The sequence below is a fragment of the Cicer arietinum genome, chromosome 6 (genome assembly GCF_000331145.2).
Source record: "Cicer arietinum cultivar CDC Frontier isolate Library 1 chromosome 6, Cicar.CDCFrontier_v2.0, whole genome shotgun sequence".
NCBI lineage: Eukaryota > Viridiplantae > Streptophyta > Magnoliopsida > Fabales > Fabaceae > Cicer > Cicer arietinum.
Genome location: NC_021165.2, coordinates 9,170,336 through 9,192,293, shown reverse-complemented (window position 1 = coordinate 9,192,293; position 21,958 = coordinate 9,170,336). Strand labels below are relative to the sequence as shown.

Genomic DNA, 21,958 nt, shown 5'->3' with positions numbered 1-21,958 from the left:
GGGGAGGGTAATATCATGGAGATAGCTTCCAATTGTACTCGTCCAGTTTGTATAAGGGAGTTTTTAGGCAAACTTGAATAATTATTTGTTATTGTTATAGACATGTTTGAAGGCCTTATAGGGTAGTGCTTTTAGATATGCTCCTTTATACTAGGGTTAATTAGGGAAGTTAGTAAGAGGGGATTGATTAGATAAACAAATAGGGGAGGTAGGGTTAGGAGGTCAATTTGTGAATTAGATAGTTTTATTTGCAAACGAAAAATCTTTTGAGAAGGGGAAATTCTTGGAGGAGAGTTCTCTCCTATGCTCAAATGTTCATTCAATTAAGTTGTGATTTTCTTTCGATCCTTTCTGTCACTTTTCCATTTCAATTTCTCTGGGTTCCTAACATTCCATTCATTTAATGTGCTACTGAATTCCTACATGATTTGTGGATATGAATGATCATTCTGCTTATCGAACGGTACAAAGAGGGCTTATTTAACATGTGTATGGCCAAATGGGGTGTACTTGTTGTGGCTTTTTACAAATAAATATACATTTGAATGATACACTTACTATATATTAGTTCTCTATTTCTTCAGTTTCAAAAAGTTGCTAACCTTTTTGGAAGAGGGCACGACAAGTCTGGACAATTCTCCAAAGGAGTCAGAATCTGAACCATGTTTTGATGGTGACATTCTCATGACTATGTGTTGCAGCGATGACAAGATTTACTGTATTATCAAAGATATGATGGATTCTTCCGTTGAATTGACCAGTTCAATAGCCCTAAAAAAGTACAGGATAATTGGTGAACAGTTATATCATAATGCTTGTGAGTTGTATTCGAAGATTAGTTCTTTTGAGGCAAATATTCAGAGATATTACTTTGATGTCCGGCCACTTGATGCGAATCAATTGCAGAATTGGCATGATTATCTGGATTTTATTGAACTTCAAGGAGATTTTGACTGGGTACATCTCAGCACAGTATTCCAATGAAGTTTTCCAGTTACTTATTATTTTTTAGTGAAAACTGTCAGCTAATTCTTCCATTTCTCCCATTGAGCATAGGCCGTGAAACTTTATGAGAGATGCCTGATTGTGTGCGCCAATTATCCTGATTACTGGATGCGTTATGCAGACTTCATGGAAGCCAAAGGAGGAAGAGAAATAGCAAATTATTCTCTAGACCGAGCAACCGAAATTTATTTGAAGGTATCTATCTTCCCAGTTACCTCTTATGTTGATTGAATTTCATGTTAAAGGTCAAATTTCACATATGTTCATTTTCCACGTGTGAGTTTACTTTTTGGTACGCCAAAAACTGTTCATTAAACAGAAACTGCAGTTTTCTTATATTTGAACTCAGTCAATTAGGCTCATGGTAATTACCTACTGGAACCAAACAGTTCAGTGAAAAATGGAAGTGATGAACTGCTATATCGCTGGGGTCTTTTTTTCCCAATCCTCCTATGCTCCAAAAGAGTTAAACAAATGCCATAGTTTTATATAAAATAAATTGAAATCATATATAACTTTGTTTTTTGAGATTCTACTGAGCGGTTTTTAATGGGAAGGTTGCTAATTACTCTCTCTGGTCCCAATTATAAGAAGAAAAACCAAAAAAACATCAATACCAATGAACTAATTTATTACTATCACTTTTTGAATATTTTTACAAATATACCCCTCTTAGGAAAGTGAGACATTAAATACACCCACTAATATTTAAAAGACAAATATTAAATGAGGATAAAAAAGTCATTTAAACAATAAATGAATTTTAAAAGGCACAACTTTTTCTTATAAATGGGACCAGAAAAATCTCCAAATTTTTTCTTATAATTGGGACTGGAGGTAGTATAAATTAAAATCCAAGTCAAGACATGTGCACTATTCTTTATGTCAAATTGAGTGGTTTCTCATCATTAGTTAATTAATGCTCATCTATCCCAGTATTTTTCTGAACTACACGATAAGGTTATGCCCTGCTGAAACGTTTTTAATTCCTTTCTTCTCTAGGCTTTGACTTCATAGCTTTATAATTGACTTGTTGTTCCACTATATGTTTGTTACAGAGTGTGCCAGCAATCCATTTGTTTAATGCTAGATTTAAGGAACAAATAGGAGATGTTTTAGCTGCTCGTGCTGCTTACGTTCGTCGCTGTAAAGAGACAGATTCAGACTTTGTGGAGAATGTTATATCAACAGCAAATATGGAAAAACGTTTGGTATGGAATTAGCCTGTACTACCATATTGAAGAAAAATTAACTCTGCAATGGCCAGGTGCAGTAATGAAGTTACTGCATGTACTGCTTTATATCTTTTATGCAGGGAAACATGGAGTCAGCTTTCAGTATATACAAAGAAGCACTTGAATTGGCTGCTGCAGAGGAAAAGCTACATGCCCTCCCCATTTTATACATTCATTTTTCTCGTCTAAAATATATGGTAGGTAGTCAGTCTATGCTCGTTTGTATCAAACATTAGGTCATAATTATTTTCCTCAATGATGTGATTTTAATTATTATGATAAAACCCAGCCTATCATGTTTTTGTGAACAGAACCTGTTTTCATTTTGAAGTATATAGATATATTATGAGTATGCTTGTACAACTTATTAGAGATCCTTAATTTTCTTGGAAAGTAGAGATTTAGTTACTGCACCATGTCAGTTTAGTAGCATCATTATCGTTGTATCCTTGTTTTGTTTTTCTTTTAACTAGCATAATTCATGGGATTGTTTGGGAAGTTTTTTCCTCACTTATTCTTTTTGTTTTTCTCATAGTACCGGCAACATATTTCCCGATGGGAATTCAAAGAGAATAACTTTAGTTGGAGTTAGAGGATTGGTCTGGGTGCCTTTAGGTTATAGCTGCCTGTTACACTAGTTCTTTCAACCGGTTCAAACAAGCTTATCAGAATTATATGAAGAAAAGTTCTTTAAAATAAAAAACAAGAAGAAAAAAATAGCAAAGTGGTCTGGGTGCCTGTAAGTTATGCTGATTTCAGGTGTAGTTAACTAATGCGTTTCATTTGTTCCTTTATTGGTTTTTAAGAGTACAGACAATGTGGATGCTGCTAGAGCTGTCTTAATCGATGGTATCAGAACTTTGCCTCAAAACAAATTGCTTCTGGAGGTATGTCTGTTTTTTCCCACATATTATTACTCTATGTTTTGGAAAAAGAGATATATCTAAGCTGGAATTCAGTAAGTATGCATGCAAATACACTCTTGGTCATCAACTGATTGATAGAAGGCCTACGAAAGCATCAGACATCAAATCAATACTTTTTTCCACTAGGTGGAGTTGATTAAGTTGATCAAATGACGACATAATACCTAATCACACCAGATAAGATAACCTTTTTAAATGGTTTTAGTTACACTCAGATAGGCCAATTCATACTGACAGAACAAATCAAATGGAGCTTTTTTTCTTTACTCCCCCGCGCCCAAAACACTCCTCGCAGGTGAACAAGCGTTGAAGACGAAATTTTGGGTTTAAAGGTTTGGATGTGTTTGAATTTCCAGCTAAACTATAGTTAGGAACTAGAAAAGGACAGTTCATATTCTATCCAGATTGCAGCATTGTCAAAAACCAATACACCTACGCCCATCAACGAAAACCACTTCTGATCTGGTGTAGCATAGACTCACCATTAACCGGTGCTTAATTGGAAAAATCAAATGTCACCTAAGAATGGTTCTATAAATCTTGAGCTGTCGGGAACATGCCTAGGAACAATTTTATCAGAACAAGCATCAGTTTTTTTTTTTTTTTTGGGAAGATAAAGTCCTTATATTTGAATTTAAATTAAAATAAAATTTATTCATTTGTTTTGATGTACTTTTACAGGAATTGATAAAGTTCTCTATGATGCATGGAGGAAAAGAACACATGGATGCAATAGATTCACTTATTACAGATGCATTATCTCCAAGGTCAGACGGATCTCAAGGTTTGAGTGCACAAGATGCAGAGGATATATCGAACTTATACCTAGAGGTTATACTTTTGTACGAACTTAATTATACCAGAGTCCATTATTATGATTTAGGAATGAAGTAGTTTAAGGCGGTTGATCTGTTTACTGTCAGTTATTTGTCTTATGATTCAACCAATTTGTATTAGCAAATTTTATAACATTGTGCATGTGCAGATCATTACTGTTTATTTATGCTATAGAGCTTCTGTCTTTAGAAAAATAAAAACAAAAAACAGATGGCTCTCACTCTTTCTTTATTCTCTCTTAATATTTTTTAGTCTTAGAAAAGAAAAGGCTTATTAATTTGTAGTCATTTTCTCTTAAAAAAAACATGTAAGCAAAGTATTTTGAACTCTTGATAGTTTGTTTGGTTTCTAATTCTAAGAATTGACCCTTTTTATACTGACATCTCTGTAGTAAACCTTTGCCACATGGCCTAGGCTCAGGCACGCTGAATTTTGATACTAACACTTGTATGTCATACCAGTTTGTTGACTATTGTGGAACTATACATGATGTGAGGAAGGCATTGAATCGACACATAAGATTATTTCCAGGCTCTGCGCGGATAGGTTTATGTCAGCAATCAACTAAAAGTAGAAGACCACTGAACTTGATCAAGGACAAGAGAGAAGAGATTTCTGTTGCCATGCCTAATCAAGCACCTAGAGATTCTAGTTCTAACTTGCATGCGCATTTACCTCAACAAAACAACGAAGTGTCATCGGAGAAATGTTGTGATCCTCCGTGTGATGCTGCCAATGATGGATTGGTGTTAACGGAAAATCATATAATTCGGTCTAATGATACAGATATGGTCTGCCTTCAAATCGTGGAGTCAGATGACAAAGCAGAAGATAATGCAAGAGAATTACCTCTCTTAGTTTCAGAGGAGCCAAGAGACAATGATCCTGAAAGGAATTTGACATCTGCAGATTTAGTTGGAGTGGAAGAGGAATCTACCGAAGTTAGGAATTTAAAAAAAGATTGTTCTGAACCTGACATTTCATCAGAAAATTTATTACATCAAACAGCTGGTGGAAATCAACCCTCACAAGCAGTGCAAGCATCCTCAAACAAAAATTCTGTTTTTTCTCATGGAAAGTGTGAGGTTGAGACTAAAGAATTGAAGCCACTTTCTGCGACAAGTGCGTCACTGAACACCCAGGAAAGCAATTGCCCTGATTCAGGACCAGTGGCATCTCAGGTGGAGTGCGACACAATTCCAGAAACCAACAAGTTAAATAGTAGATTAGTAGTGGGTGGTTATTCTGCAAATCGCTACAATTCTTCAAGCCCTCAAGATTCTGATTATGCCCAAAATCACTTTGAGAGAAACAGGCCATTTTCATCATCTCATCAAGACCATAGATCGAAAAAACCACTTTTACCACCCCGGTTTTCTAGAAATAATGGTGGAAATTGGCATCCAAGGAAAAATGCTGGTAAATTTCGTGGAGACCCCAAATATGGTAATCGTGGAGGTCCTAAATATGGTAATCATGGGTATACACATAGAAAAGAGCACCAGCACCATCGTTTATCTCCACGCCAAATCCATCCAACTGAAGGGGAGGCACAATTACTTGTAACACCTGGGTGTTCGCAATCTGCGTTGCAAGTTCAGCAATTCCATCAAAGACAAGATCAATTTCAAGCCACTGCTACTACTGCTGATTTTGTGGCAACTCAAAGTTGGCCTATACAAAACTCTTTACCTCAGTCCCAATTACCAGCTAGTACCACATCAAGCGTATTACCACATGCAATGCCAGGGAATGAACAATATGGATATATGCAGAACGGCCAAGACTATAATCAAATGTGGCAACAATATTACTACCAGCAGCAGCAGCAGTTGCAACTACAACAGCATTATATTCAATTGCGACAACAAACATTCCAACAGGAATCGTCACAACAACTTCAACAACATAGTCAGCCAGGACCTCTTCAACCACAACAGCTGCAACAATTGCAGTTACAACTACAGGTTCTGCAGCAGCAGCAAGAGCATCCTGTTTACCTTCAGCAGCTACAGACACAGGTATTGAACAATTTTGTTAAAGTGAGATTGTGGCTGATTTTTCATTAAACTCATTCCTTCTGAAGTTCTAATTATTTCTTTGCAATGGCAGAGCGGCAGCAATCCCGTAGAAGACCAAGGGCAAACAATTGTGACATCACTGGTCAGTTAAATTAAATTCTTACTGATATTTTTTTGGTTTTGTAGCTGGAGACCTGGTTGCTTTTTTGTTAGTTAATTTTTTCTGGGTCTTAATTGGCCAAATATATGTCTTATTCCCGTGTCCTTCGAAGCGTAACTGATTTTTGTATTTTAATCATGTAGGGTCAGGAAGCAGTACCATCACAACAATCAGGGGAACCTGTGTTGATTTCTTCTCCTGTAGACTAGATAGGGTTTTAGTTGTAAAATTTAGAATTTACTTCAATACAAATGTAAATTTTTAGAAGTTTCCAAAGGAAAAATGTTCACAGTAATTTGCATTAATAGTGTAAGAGTGTGTCAGAATTGTTTGGTGATCCTAATGAGGTGCCGAATTCTCACGACCCAACTTCATATGCCAATGCCTAAGACAAGTGTGTGACTTTTGCCTAGCATAGGGCTGAATTCACGGGAAAAAAGGGTCTTTTAGAACGTTCAAGTGTAGTCTAATAGCGTTTTAGGAAATGTACTGAATCGTTGTAAGTAATAATTAAAATGATAGTTTTGAGTGTCGAACTCGCGAATTGTGTTTTATTATTTTGAATTATGTTTAATTGTTAAAATTGAACACAGTTTTTGAATTGATTGAAATACTATTTAAAATTAACAAGAGTAATATAATTAAACTTTTATAATAAGAAAAATGGTATGATGAGTTTCACTTCGAGTCCAAGTTTGGTTTCTAATTTGATCTTAGTTACTAAATTTCTTTATTAAATTATTACCGAATTCTTTTTATTATTTTTGTCCTAATGTCTTAGTGACAAAACATTTAATTCCAAAGTAATTTCTCATTCTTTAGTGTATTTAAGATTATAATAAGTCTTACACTACAAAATTCTCTTATTAAATTACTGCATTTGCAACTAATTTAATTGGTTTTATGATTTGCATCTATTCTTACACTACAATATCATAAATTTCTCATCTCAAACATTCGTAAAGTCCACTCCCGTTTCAAAATATGAATCGTAGAACATTTTAAAATTGATCAAGCAATAAGAAGTATTAAACACAGATATGAGAAAAATAATTTAATAAACTCATTCATATAACTAAAAATCAAATCAGAAAAAATAAGGGTTTCATCTTGTTTCACCTATCCCTAACAGATAGGGTTTAGTTACTCATGACAGAGATACAAAAGATAGAGATTAAAGATTAAAGAAGAATTATAAAAAATATTCATGAATGATATTTCATAAAACTCCTCAAATGGTGTTAGAAACAATTGTCTCTGAGTTTCTCTGCCAGGACACAAGTCTCTAAACTTTCCAATAGTCAAAAGATACCTCCCAAAGTGATAAAAAAAAAAAAAAAAAGGCTTTTTAATGTTTTCTGATGCGCGTCACGCGCCCAGGTGCGCTTCAAGCGCAATCTGGCAGATCTAGTGGTACAAAAATGCACCCCAGGCGCAAGTTTCACGCTTCAAGTGCACAACATCTTATGTCTAGTATTTATTGCATTTTTCTTCTCTTTTAAGTCCGAATATGGTTCCGGTGTCTTTATGAAAGTTGTAGCTATAAATACTCTACATAAGTCATGTTGATTTTTTACCAAAATTCAGCATTGCACTAAAACAAAGAAATAACACAAAACTATGAAAAATCTTTACTTAAACAAGGAAATAAGAAGATAAACATTTTATTAACTCAAAGAACTAGAATCAATAAGATATATCAATGAACTCCTCAAATTAATTAATAATCACACATAGATAAAAATAAAACAGTGAAAAATATGCATATGATGAATAATTATCATAATGAGGTGTATTCTATTGTTTGGTTTGTCTGACAATTTTTGTTAAACTCCATGTGATCAATTTTTGTCTCATATCCCTTGATATTATAATGGTGTGTATTTTATTGTTGGATTTCTCTGACATTAATATGTCATATATCTATCGATAATGTGTACATCCACCAATTAACATAACACATAGGTCTAATGCATAACACAATTCTTTATGAAGTGTCGTCGAATACGTTGAAATCCAATTGTATTGTTTGATCTCTCGCAAATCCCTCAATAGAAATATAACCCATTGGATTTGTCTGATATTAATATGCCATAGATCAATCTTATAATGTTTGCTCTATAATTTTTTCTTCTTCTGACAATTCAGCAATCAACTTTAAAAAATATCTCTCTTAGACATTTTAAATTTACAAAGTTTCCCTTTCTTTGATCTTCTCGTGGCATACTCCTAACACACAAAAAGAAATCATTTCTACATGATACCATAATTGGATCAATAACTGCCCTACTCCCGACACATAAGCTCGGTACCACAATATCTTTCAATGATTTGAGATGAATCCTAAAAAAGATATATACAATATAAATAACAAAAAATGTAACTGAAGTATTGTATAAAATAGTATAATCACACCGTAATATTCACGATATTTTGATTGTATTGTAGCGTTGACAGATATTTTGATTGTATTGTAGCGTTGACATATGATTAAAGATGTACAAAATATATAGTTAATTGAACTATATTGATAAATTGCATTGCATTGCACTAAAAAAAAACCAAACCAACTAAATAGTTCATGAATTAAATCATATATTTAAAACAAATTAGTTAACTAAATTAATTAAATAACCAGTTTAACAAATTTTTTTAAAACTTAAATTAAGATTATTTTTCTTAGACAGTTTTTTTTGAAATTTATTTTTCTAAATAAATAAATTTAAATCAATTTTTTTCTTGAAAAATCTGCGAGAAAAAATTGAAAACATTTTTTTCTGAAAAGTTTTTGAATTTTTTTTTTGAAAAAAAATCGAAACTTTTTTCTCGAGAAAAAAATTGAAATAATTTTGTCAAAAGAATTTTGAAATTTATTTTTAGAAAATAATCAAAACTTTTTATCTCAAAATTTTTTCTATATCTATTTTTTTCGAATAAGTTTTTCTTAAAAAAAAATAAAAAACTTTTTTGTTCAAAAAAATTGAAAATTTTGTTAAAAAAATTTCAAAATTATTTTCTTCAAAAATTTGTTCGAAACCAATTATATCTTAAAACTTGTTTAAAATATTAAATTAATTTATATTTATAAACCAATTTTAAATCAATTAAAAACTTGATTCAAAAGTGATTTATAAAAATTGAATTAAATTATTAATCAGGTTTAGTCTGGTGCAATTTTGACACCATAAATACCACTAGATATGATTATCTTCGTTTCATAATAAAATTATTTAGATGACAATAAAAGTGCGCGTGAAAGTAGAGAAAACAAAAAGATATTAAAATTGAAAAGTGAAAGTGAATTGAAGTTTTGAGTGTATTGCTGGCAGAACAACCAGAATTGTGTTCTATTTATAAAGTTTAAAAGACATTACAAAATAAAATAAAAACATTATTGAAAACTAACATTTAACAATTACACATTAAAATAGACATTTCAAAAATATTACAATACTGCATAAAAATTAAACACTAATTAATTTCTGAATAATCATGCGCAATACTTGTAAGATTATTTATTTTATTTCTATTGTATTTTTGAGGAGATATTAATTCGATACATCCACTCAAACTCTATAACCAGGTTATTTAAAATAATCTTTATAAAAAAATTATTTTTTACTTACAGTATAACTAGAGAAATATTATATAGACAAGTTATTGTAAAAAATTAACAAAACACAACAATTAGTTAAAAAACAAAGCATAATAATATTTCATAAAATAAGAATTAATAATTATAAATCCAATACACAATAATATATTATTTTCTATGTCAATTGATGTTTACATTAACTAAATATAACATTTAGTACTTATTATATTTTTGGACAATTATTTATTTTATTTAGTTATTATTAATTACTAGGAGCATGAACTTTGAAACCGTTTAAAAAAAAAAAAGGACTTTTGAACATTTTTTTTGGGTCAAAAAAGGAGCTTGAACTTTAAAGTGGATAGAAAAGCCCAACAAGGACCCAGAAGTCCAGAAAGCCCAATACCCCAAACCCTAACTGGCCTTGAAAATATAATCCCCTGAAACCGAAACCCTAATCCCAAACCATTCGTTGCGAGAGAGCTTGACACACTTTCCACCAAGATGCAGATCTTCGTGAAAACCCTAACGGGTAAGACGATCACCCTCGAGGTGGAGTCTTCCGACACAATCGACAATGTCAAAGCAAAGATCCAAGACAAGGAAGGAATTCCACCAGACCAACAGCGTCTCATCTTCGCCGGAAAGCAGTTGGAAGACGGCCGCACTCTCGCCGACTACAACATCCAGAAGGAATCAACTCTCCACCTTGTCCTCCGTCTCCGCGGTGGCGCTAAGAAGCGTAAGAAGAAGACCTACACCAAGCCAAAGAAGATCAAGCACAAGCATAAGAAGGTGAAGCTCGCTGTTCTTCAATTCTACAAGGTTGATGATTCTGGAAAGGTGCAGAGGTTGAGGAAGGAGTGTCCTAATGCTGAGTGTGGTGCTGGAACTTTCATGGCGAATCATTTCGATCGTCATTACTGTGGTAAGTGTGGACTCACCTACGTTTACCAGAAGGCTGAAGCTTGAGTTTCTATATTTTAGTTTTGCGTTTTGTTTTGGCTGAACTTTTTAATGTTTTGGTTTTAATGGATTCGTTTTGAAACTTTTAATATTTTGTTAGTTGAATATAAAATATCAGATTCTGATATGTTTTGAATTATGATTGTTGTGGTGTTTTGTGATGCTGGTTAGGTTTAAATTATTAGCGGTTGCTCTGAATGAGTTAGTTTGTTGAATTGATACTGTGTTTGGTTAAACAAAATTATTTTATCCGTTATTGTTTTTCGTTGATAGAGACGCGCTTAAGCTTTCTCAGGTTAATTAAACTTGTATTTAAGCCATGCTTTAATTATAATATATGGGAAATTTGGAGATACAAACTGAATATTTGGTTTATTCTTTTTTCAAAAGAGCTAGTTTGGACTTATTTGTCTGAGTTTTATAATAATTAATTAAAATATTTTGTTTTCATAATCGGATTTCAGCTTATTTTCATAATTATTTTGATCCCATTCAATCTTCAATTGTAAAAACCACTTGTTTACAGAGTATTTTACTATAACAATGAATGGAGTTTTTTTTTATTAAAAACCCGATTTCATAACTTCCATATAGCTTATAGCATATTATCATAAGCTTGTTTAGCCTTCATTCAATCTTTAATTGTTAAAAAAATTTGCGCACAAACTTTTTCACTATAACAATGAGTGAAAATATTTTGTTTTTAGACCCAATTTCATCACTTCCATTTAGTTGTTATCCCAAGCTTGTTTTGTCCTCTTTCAATCTTTAATTGTTTTTAAAAGTTGTGCACAGATTCTTGGATTTGTTTAAGTCTAATTTCTTGGATTATTATTTTTTGATAATGCTTAATTTTCTCGTAAATTATTTGGAGAGCATCAAATATGCTCTTGCACATTTTGGTGGTGTTCACTTCTCAGTTGATTGAATTGTTCTTTGATTGACCCGAAGTTTATGTTGTTGCCCTGCACACCGAAGTATCTTATGGTCAAGGGTAATTTGTTTACTGTTGAATTCGGCCAACAGAGTTTCGTTTCAGCCAACATTTTAAGTGTGGTTAATACTGTTTGGATCAGTGTTATTAAGTACTCCGAAAACACTTTTGCATAGTAGAATTTGAACAAACAGTGGGTGGTTGTTAGCGTGATAGGTTCTTTGGTTAATTTCCCATCTCTTCTAATAAAAGCACCTTGTCCAAGATCAAATGTTTTTGTTTTCAAACTCAAAGTTATACATCTACATTTTGAATCACACTCTTGGTTCGTGCAAACATCTATGTTAAAGTAATTCTGGCTTTGTTTTTTCTTTGATTTATAACTCTCAATTCCATTTACGCGAACCATCTATATCTTGTAACAATTGTGTATTCACTTGACATGAATACGACCTTTCCATACACAACAAACCAACATTTAATTATGGATTGCCAATATGAAACAGGTCTTCGATAGCACACTTTTGATGTACCTAGTACCACTCCTAATTCCACCGATATCTGTTTTATCGACCTATATTATATATCTTGAACAATGTTGCTACCCACACCCCATTTTTACTACCCACACCCCTTAATTTTTTTTAAAAAACATAATACCTGAAGTCTCATTTCCTATTAATAATATTATTAACTCATACTTAAACTCAATTTTTGTTATGTGAATTTAACTGACGAATGTCCTTCCCTATATTCAAGTATTGCATACGAAATCTTAAACTTAATTGAATAGCGTTGCTGATATGTGAAATCTTAAACTTAATTGAATAGCGTTGCTGATATGTGAAATCTTAAATTGAAAATATCTTTAAGAAAATTTATATCATTAAGTTTTACAAACACATTTTTTTATTAATAAATCTCTCAAAATTGTATCAACTAGCAATTATCAAGAGAAATTATTATTGATAAATTAATTTATATTCTTTTTGCGATTTTATAAAAGATTCAGTTCTTTTTTTATTTTTGTAATTTGAAATATTATGATTCGTATTTTTGATTTTATATTTATATATTAGATTATTTATTAAATTAATATAATTATTATCGTATGATATTTCTTTTAATGTCCATTGATTTTAATACTTGTTGAGATAATGTTAAATTTATATAAGATTTTATCGATCTTAGTTTTAAGAATATTAGAATATAAAATTTGAGATATTTTTGTTAAGTAATTATTTTTGTTTTTTAGAAAGACCTAAAATTAACGTATTTTAAATATTTTGTTTTTATAAAAAATTGAGAGGTGTGAGTAGAAAAAATGGAAGTGTAGGTAGCAAAATTGTATCTTGAATATCAACTGCCGTAATAGCATTACAAAGTGGTAATTCTTCATATTAAGAAAGAGAGCGACTATTTCCCACTCCAGATTCTAAACCCTATGATAGATTACGTTAGATATAAAGAATTTATTCTCAAATAAAATTTGTCGGTGAATATGCTAATGATTCTAAACCAAAACTATGTATTCTTCAAATAATTTACGAAGGTTGATGAATAATTTAAACTTATCTTCATAGATCCTTAACTGATCTTGTTACAGATTATTTGATACTAGTATTATTTAATAGTATATAATAAATGTTTGGACTGTAAAAAAGAAATACATGTTAGGAATATTGGAACCAAGATAATTTACAATCAAACGCGCTTGCGGGAGAAATGCTAATTTCCAAACACATATTTAACTTCAACCCCGAATCGGGGCCACACAAAGGCTATCAAACCCCACGTACTCTTTCTTCTCAAGCCTTTCAACCAGATTTGCTATGCCTGTTGCACCTGTAATAATTTCAAGGATAAAGTCATCTTAATCTATTGACTATATATATAGATCAGAGGTTAAGAGGACTATAATTAAAGCAAGTTAGGCAATTCTCCAAATGACACTTGCCTAGTGCTATTCCACTCACAAGAAGTGTGAAGGCTAGGATAAAAATGATGACTGATGCTCTCCCTGATAAGGCAACAAGCTTTTTAATAACAACCTGTCCAACTATTGCAGCAACTAAGGCTATAGCTACAAAGTAAAGAGCTGCAACAAAATCATACATTCAATATTAAATCCATAAAGTGTAACAAACAAACCCCCCCCTGTGGAGTTAATTATCAACCCTGACATGACATGCATTAAGGAGTATCAAAATTCAAACTCTGATTGAATCAATATTTGAAAAGACTTTATTTAACTCGATTCAATTCTGAGTTATCATAACTTTTTTTATGAGATTCAAAGGGTTAAGACAAAAAATTCTATAATTTCATTTATCCTTACACTTACCATATGGCACAGGAAAGCGTTTGAGAAGGTAATATTCCACCACAGACATTGACGCAGAAAATGTCATTGCAAAAGTGGATGTAGCACTCGCCACCTTCATGAAAAATGTTCCAATCAGAATACAAATACATGGAAAATTTTCCAATCAAAATACGATTATATATAGATGGTTATAATTAAAAGTGTTACATGATCACTTAAAATAGTTACACATGACCACTTAAAATAGTCACACGATTTTTTATTTTAATTTTAACTATTTATGACTCGATCAATTGCTAAAATTCTTTCATCTCACTTTTTCATTATAAAACTCGTCTCATATGTTTTATATATAAACACACTCATACACATTTTTATATATAGAATGAGATAAAATTAAGGTACCTGAGCAGGGACTCCTAATTCAAGAAAAAGTGGCCCCAAGATAAATCCTCCACCAAGACCAAGCAAGCCAGCAACTACACCAGCAACAATGCCACATATACAATATAGAACTAACCGAAGCACACCCCATTTTGTTTGTTGATCTCCCTTGGAAGCTATAACTCTTTTCCCTTTGTATAATAGCACAGCCTCATATGAACTCACTCCCACAGTTATTGGTATCTGAAAAGACATGGAAAGAAAAAAGAAACTAGAAATTGAATTAAACCACATGCATTCGACACATATACGACACTAACACGAAACATTAATAATAATTTGAAAAAATAGAAATACTTAAATTAAACTACATGCATTCAACGGATGCCTAACACTAAAAATTTGAAATGTCGATTCTATATAGATTAAGCTATATAAATCATTAGTTTCTAGCTATTTAATTATTATGTAATGGTTTATAACTTAAATACACCTGAAGTAGATTCAATATCCAGTATACCACCGAGCAAATTGTTGTGTAATTCTGTTTCAAAACAAAATCATATATAATCATCATTCTTTGTACTAGAATATTAAAAAGTTCAATTAATTATGAGTTGAATATATAGTTCATAAGAAAGGTACTAACTTTTCCTATTTCTAATGCAAGTATCATGAACCAGACAGAGAGAAGAAGTCCAAGTTCCTTCCAATAAACATTCTCAATAAGAGAAACCTGCATTCATGCCATTTTTATATCTCATTAGAAACAATACATAGATATATATGTTGGACAATATGAAATAATTAAGCAGCATATTTCAGTATTTATTGCCTACTACCTTTTTCCTTGGTAGATTGGTATTGGTTTGACTTTCATTGACTGACTCTCCTGCTTCTCCTGTCCTAATATCTGTGGCACAAATTTAGCATGACATGTATGTATGCTTAGCATTATCTCTATTAATTGACAAGTAATTAACATAACATAAAGATAATGTTGGATTACTAGTAAAATATTCTTTAAATTAGCGATAAAAATTTAGAGACAAAAAATAAATAAAATTTATTTACAATTCTGTTCAATGAATTAGAGATGAATTTCATTTTTTCACGAAATAAAAGAAATGATATCAGATAGATTACCATTTAATTGTGAATTTACCCTAGCTTCCTGAAATTATAGCAGGGATGCATTAATTTTTTTTTAAAAGCATCAAATGCAAAATAAAAAAAGATGTTAAATATAAAGAATGAGTTATGAAGCAACCTTTATAACGAGGGTTTCTTTTTTATATGTCTCAGCACCCTTTAAGAAAGCATTAACTGAAATTACTGTTCCACACAATACAAAACTACATTAATGGTAATAAAAGAAAAGAAATTGAGACTTAAATTTTAAAGGAACTGTTTCTTACTTGAGAAAAATAAGATTAGCAACAATGTCATCAGCCAATTAGGAAAAATGACATTGCAAAGAACTCCAAGACTGATTCCAAGCATCAACATTGGTTGGAAAAGAAGTGCTAAATCATAGTCAATCACAGGTAGTTCAAGGGTTGGGTGTCTTTGCTTCAAGTTGTAGAAAATAGTTGCTCCAGCTCCACCAGTAATCATGACTTCACAAAACATATACATTCAATCCATATAAGGTTTCAAAAAATTTGGACGAGGCAAAATGATTTCAGAAATATAAAATTGATTTTAATATGTTTTTGTGTTTAAATAGAATTGTTTTTTCTTCTAAAATGAATTTTAAAAGCTTAGGTTTGAACTTTTTACCCTTTGAGTATAATTAGTTAAAATCTTACATATTAAAAAAAAATCTTAGATTGCCTAAAAAGAAAGAGATAGACGAGAAGCATAAAAGTGGTTGATATGAATTTTATTTATGAAATTTAAGGTGGGATTCTCAATGGCAGGTTGTCATGGATCAGCTTATACAGCTTATCAACTTCTTTTTTTGTTGACAAGTCCATGCTATTAACCTATAAGAATCAATTATTATACCTAAACACCTTAGTGAATTGATTTTCAATTAGAGATGGCAATTGGACCCATATTCAGTGGGTCTCTGCAAAAAAAACCCACAACGGATAGGGTAAAAACTCGCATAATGGGTATGGGCATGAAGACGGATAATTACCCGCAAAATTAAGCGGGTATGGGTGCGGGTACGTCCGCACCCGCACTTATATAAATATATTATTTATTTAGTTATTTATTTATTTATTTATTATATTAGTGTTTAGTTTAATTAATTGTTTTCTTTTATGTTTTAACATCTATTAATATCATTGGACCATTACAATATTTATAATTGAAACATAAACGTTTGCAAATTTTTTTTAATAATCTGATTATGATAAATAGGTAAATAATTGTGATTTTATAACTAATAGTTATATCTTATTAATCGTGATTTTATAATTATACATGCAACTTTGTATCAATTATCTCATATAATATTGTCGTATGACTTGCAACTTCACAAAATATTATTATGGATATTTAAATATGTATTGTAACGAGTATTCATTTGAAATGTTTTGAGTTAGAAAATGTTTTGGTTTATAATATTTTATGATTGAATTTAAGATATTTGAATAATTTTTAAATTTAATCACAATAATATCATTTATTTATCGATTTTTTTAGTTAAAGTGTGGGTAACGAGTATGGGTACGAACACTTAATATCCAGAAGGTAAGAATACGAGTATTAAAGTTGATACCCAAGAGGGTATGAGCACGAGTATGAGTATTTTTTTAAATGGTGGGTATGGGGACGGGTACTATAGTACCCTACCTAAACCCTACCCATTGCCATCTCTATTTCCAATAGATACTTCGGTTGATAGAATAAAAGACATTGAAAAAGTTTTAAAAAGAAAATTTTGAGTATAAACTAAAATCTTTAATTGCAGTTTTGGTCTCTTATTTTAGTTGAATCGCAAAAGTAGTCTCCCAATTTTATTTTTCCTTAGTTTTGGTTTTCAAACACAATTTTGATCCAAAACTTGATGAAATTTCATTTTTTTTTACATTTATTTAATTCATACCATATTTAATAACATGAATATTAGTTGTAATTGTATTATAATTATAATTAATAGTCAATATTATTAAATAAATTAAGCTTAAATACAATTTTGATATATTATTTTTATATAATATTCATTTTAGTTCTTTATTTTTTTTTAAAATAATTATTTTAGTCATTTATCTTTTATAAGTGGTGTATTTTAGTTATTTTCATCATAACTATTTCAAACAACGGTATAATTATTGTTATGAACTATTGAGGTCAAATATTAGATCAATTATAAAATTAAATGTACAATCTTAATAAAGATTGAGTGAGAATATGATAAACTCTGATAAATGTTTACGTATGTTTAAACGAATGCAAGAATAATTTTTTTTTTCAAGTATGAATATATTATTGGGTCAAATTGATGTTTTTTTGAAACAACATTATACTCTATATATATATATATATATATATAATTATTTAAGCCAATAAATTATTATAATTCCAAAATTAAGTTCAAAAATTTTGCAATAGATATTTGCATGAAAAATTAAAAATCTATACTATAACACAAATACAACTTATTATGTAATCAAAATTGTACATTTGATTGCTCCTAACACCACAATCATCTTGCAAAACATGTTAATAGACCTTAATCTTTTACAAAATGAAATAATTAATGCCATAATTTCAAAATAATAGTAATGATAGAATTTATTTAGATTCTCAATTTTCAATCAAATAATAATAGTTAGATTAATTAGATATCAATAAAATATGAAATAAATAAAAAATAAAACTTCTTCATCTAATATCATATAAAAATAAGTCAAATAAACATTAAAATTGTATTTGCAACCCATACTTTTAAATAACTTCAACAATAGAGTTTAATTAAAATTATAATCAAGTTACAAATTAAAAATAAATAAGATCATAAGAATAAATATATATCAAAATAAAAAATGAATTTCAATTACATATTATTTTAGAATTAGGCATGAAAATTTGAAATTATTACGCAGATTTGCTGTTTTTTAAATTCATATGTATTCATACCACAAAATAGTCCTCTTCTTGAGATTTTTAACTTCTTAATTAAACCAAACATTTAAAAAAAATAATATAGATAGAGCATGAGAAATTCATGAGTAAATAAAAGAAAAAATTACGATAAATTAAAGCATAAACGAAATTTGATACTATTATTATTATTATATTATTATTATTATTATTATTATTATTATTATTATTAATATTAGTAATATTTTTTTCTTCTTCTTCAGATAACATAGTAAAATACACACCTTATCTTTAAAATTGCAATTAAAAATGCATGTCATTTGAATATATATTTTAGTTAGAGGTTATAAATTTGACAAGACTATAATAATTTTTATTTTTGGAAGTGTAAATAACTAAATGTCATCGTGTATCTCATATTGAAATCTAAAAGTTAAATCACCTATTGTAAAATAAACTGACATTTTTGTTGGACTCACATTCCTTAAACATGTTTATTAATATTATTTTGTATAGTTACATAACAAAATATAGAAAATATAGAGTTCAACATCGAATTTCTAAATTTCCTAGGGTCCAAATGACCTAAATTTGTAGTTAGATTTTGTACATCTATTTTGAGAATTAAATTTTCCTATAAAAAACGACTTATTTTAAAGAGTAAAATGAATCAATACTGATATTATATATATATATATAATACATTAAAAGTAATTATAGTATTAACTCTTAATTTATCCACTTCATAAATTTCTAACCAGCCAAGCCAATTAATTAAGATCGTGATTACGGTAACTTCCTACCAAAAACGTTTCTAAACTTTCAAAAATATGTGAATATAATTTCGAATTTTTAAACATATATATTGGCCCGTAATTCCTTAGGAGTATTCTGTGCATGCAAATTGAGGTAGTTCTTATGGATAACAGGATAAGCTCAACCTGTGCAAGACTTATTGAATTTTAAAAGTTAGAGACTAAACAACGTTTAAAAATTCTAATCTTCAATTTTATTTTTGATTTTGAATAGAGGATTAAAATATAATATATTTAACTTTTTTTTAATTTTTAATTTAATTAATTTAATTATTTAATTTCATTTTTTTTATTATTTAATTATTTAATTATTTAATTTCATTTTTTAATTATTTAATTTATTCTTTTGTCACTCCACTTATCTATTTGATACGTAGTAGATATAATTTTAAAATTAAATTAAAGCTTAAAATTGAAGAAAAAACACTTATTAAGACAAACATGAAAAACATAAATTTATAGAACAAATTAAATATTTAAATTTTTATAATTTATCATTAAAATTGTTTTATAGTATGGTTTAATATTAGAACACGGCTCTAAAAAAAAATAAATTAGAACACGCCATTTCGATATGGAATCTAAGTTTGCGTGTTAAATTTAGATTTTGCCATTTTTAAAATTAGTATTAGTATTTTGTTTCAATATATTAAATTAATGAGTAATTTTTTTAATATTCAAAGTTAGTAATTAATTATTATATTAATATTTTTTTTACTTCCACCCATGTTTGAACTTATATTCTCTAATATTTTAACATTTATAGCTAAAATCAATTAATATCTCACCCCCACTCAAATGAATAATTGGATTAGTAAATTAAGCAATAAAAAAATAAAAAAAGATAGGGTGGTACTCAACTATATGCATCAATAAATCCAAATGCTCTAAGTTCCTTTGAATAAACCCCCTCTAAAGCTCTTAATTATAAACCCCTATGAAGACAAATTTCTTAGACCTCTATTTATTATTTTAATATTTTATTGGACCAAAATAAATGGGCCATGACCCCATTATCTTGTCAACTCATAATTTCTTTTTAAATTTTTTACAAAAGATTTTTTATTAAAAAAAAAACCACAATAAAATTTCTCCAAAATGATCGAAAATTTTGTATTGATTTTTTTTTTAAATTTTTATTTTTTGAAAAAATTTCAAAATCTTAAAAAAATTTATTTCAAAAATAATCATTTTTAAAATATTATTTAAAATAAAATTGAATACAAAATTTAAAAAAGTGAGACATTTATTAATCTACAAAATTTTAAAAACTTTCTTTAGTAGAATTTTTTTAGTCATACAATTTTTTTTTACCCTTTTAATCTATAAATTGAAACCGATAAATAATAGACATATAACATTGACACCTTTATATCCAATCCAAATATATAAGAAAATCAATAAAAATGTGATTAATAAAAGCATCAATATACATGTATATCAAGTTGTGAATATATATATATATATATTAAATGCAGCTTTAGTTTTTTTGTTTTACTTAATTCGTAATTTTAGTCATATTTTACTTTTCTGTAATTTTAATATTTTATTTCTGAAAATTTTGATGTTTTATCCAATCATTTTAATAGGTGATACGATATCCATGTCATATTAAACTTACATATTTAATTATTTAATAAAGTTATAATAGAAACAAGATTTATTTATTTTAGTTTTTTTAAATTAGAAATAAAACAAAAGGAAACTAAAACTAAAACATAAAATAAAAATAAAAAAGCAAGACTGGGAAACTCCAATGAATCATCGAGGAAGAAATATCCTTTTGACATTGAAGTGTTTGATTAAGCTCTATATCCTTTTGACATCGAGGAAAGTCGTGAACTTTTATAAAAATTAATTAATTTTTGAATTAATTTCAATTTAAGTCTGAATAGGTTTAAAATTAATTTATAAATATAAATTAATTTGATATTTTAAACATATTTTTAGTTAAAGCGTTTTCAAACTAGTTATTCATGAAATTATCAAAACAAATTTCAGAAAAAGAATTTTAAAATTCTTTTTTGAGAAAAATAGATTCTAAAAAATTTTCCGATAAATTTTTTTTGATTATTTTTTAAAACTCCAAGAAAATTAATATTTTTGATATTTTTCTTAATTTTTGAAAAAAAAAATATTAATTTTTTTAATAAGGTTTGATTTTTTCGAAAAAAATAAATTTAAACACACTCTCTCACGCAATGTAGAATCGATAAGAGATGACTCAATGAATTCTTTTAATGTGAGACTTTTAACACTTTTTTATATTTACCATCGGACATCTGGACGTAATATGACACGAGATACTATCTTAAAATTTGAAATGAACCTTACACACCACTAACACTTTCTCAAATGTTATCTAATTTAACGTGAGAGAAATAGAGAATGATAATTTCACATAGAAGGAGGTAAGGTTGATGAAAGTAATAGAGTGACGACGGAGGAGGAGGACAATGAGATAAAAATAATGGATTTGTCAAGGTAGCATCTTGACATCACTAAAGTGATCGATGTTGTGTTAAAATTGGAATTCTTTGTTCTTTAGAATTTGTAGGTCTGTGTTTTAAATTTTAATTTTATGTTTTAGTTTATTTTTTAATTTGTTTCATTTTTAAAAACTAAATTAAATAAATTTAGTTTTATTATGAATGTATTAAATAATAATTTTTTTAATAAAAAAACAATGTTTTTA

At 29.1% G+C, this 21,958-nt stretch overlaps 3 protein-coding genes across 6 annotated transcripts in view; 2 read left to right on the top strand and 1 right to left on the bottom strand.

The window, feature by feature from the left end:
- LOC101508685 (pre-mRNA-processing factor 39-2) overlaps nt 1–6,720 on the top strand; it is a 9,867-nt gene extending 3,147 nt beyond the window's left edge. The window contains exons 5-13 of one of the 3 annotated variants that reach the window (XM_012716870.3): nt 585–817; nt 1,127–1,200; nt 2,064–2,216; nt 2,321–2,437; nt 3,047–3,127; nt 3,848–3,997; nt 4,465–6,024; nt 6,116–6,166; nt 6,328–6,720. In XM_012716870.3, the coding sequence (XP_012572324.1) occupies nt 585–817; nt 1,127–1,200; nt 2,064–2,216; nt 2,321–2,437; nt 3,047–3,127; nt 3,848–3,997; nt 4,465–6,024; nt 6,116–6,166; nt 6,328–6,393 (2,485 nt within the window). In that variant the 3' untranslated portion in view covers nt 6,394–6,720. Of the gene's footprint in view, nt 1–568; nt 958–1,056; nt 1,201–2,063; nt 2,217–2,320; nt 2,438–3,046; nt 3,128–3,847; nt 3,998–4,464; nt 6,025–6,115; nt 6,167–6,327 lie in introns of all 3 variants that reach the window. The other 2 variants (XM_004504185.3, XM_073370312.1) reach the window with 2 other exon arrangements.
- Nucleotides 6,721–10,241: 3,521 nt separating this feature from the next.
- UBQ5 (ubiquitin 5) lies at nt 10,242–10,896 on the top strand. The gene has a single exon (NM_001365169.1). It carries the CDS (start codon nt 10,284–10,286, stop codon nt 10,749–10,751), a length of 468 nt encoding a protein of 155 aa, NP_001352098.1. The 5' UTR covers nt 10,242–10,283; the 3' UTR covers nt 10,752–10,896.
- A 2,336-nt stretch (nt 10,897–13,232) lies between these two features.
- The window catches only part of LOC101507837 (sulfite exporter TauE/SafE family protein 3-like), a 13,185-nt gene continuing 4,459 nt past the window's right edge, over nt 13,233–21,958 (bottom strand). The window contains exons 3-12 of one of the 2 annotated variants that reach the window (XM_004504182.4): nt 15,808–16,008; nt 15,660–15,724; nt 15,536–15,563; nt 15,232–15,302; nt 15,039–15,125; nt 14,883–14,933; nt 14,411–14,632; nt 14,024–14,117; nt 13,637–13,777; nt 13,233–13,524 (exon numbers count right to left, since the gene is read on the bottom strand). In XM_004504182.4, coding sequence (XP_004504239.1) covers nt 13,433–13,524; nt 13,637–13,777; nt 14,024–14,117; nt 14,411–14,632; nt 14,883–14,933; nt 15,039–15,125; nt 15,232–15,302; nt 15,536–15,563; nt 15,660–15,724; nt 15,808–16,008 — 1,052 coding nt within the window. In that variant the 3' untranslated portion in view covers nt 13,233–13,432. The remainder of the gene's footprint in view (nt 13,525–13,636; nt 13,778–14,023; nt 14,118–14,410; nt 14,633–14,882; nt 14,934–15,038; nt 15,126–15,231; nt 15,303–15,535; nt 15,564–15,659; nt 15,725–15,807; nt 16,009–21,958) is intronic. The other variant, XM_073369820.1, reaches the window with a different exon arrangement.

Coding starts and splice junctions, on each gene's coding strand:
- UBQ5 (NM_001365169.1), top strand. CDS start 10,284: ATGCAGATCTTCGTGAAAACCCTAACGGGTAAGACGATCACCCTCGAG.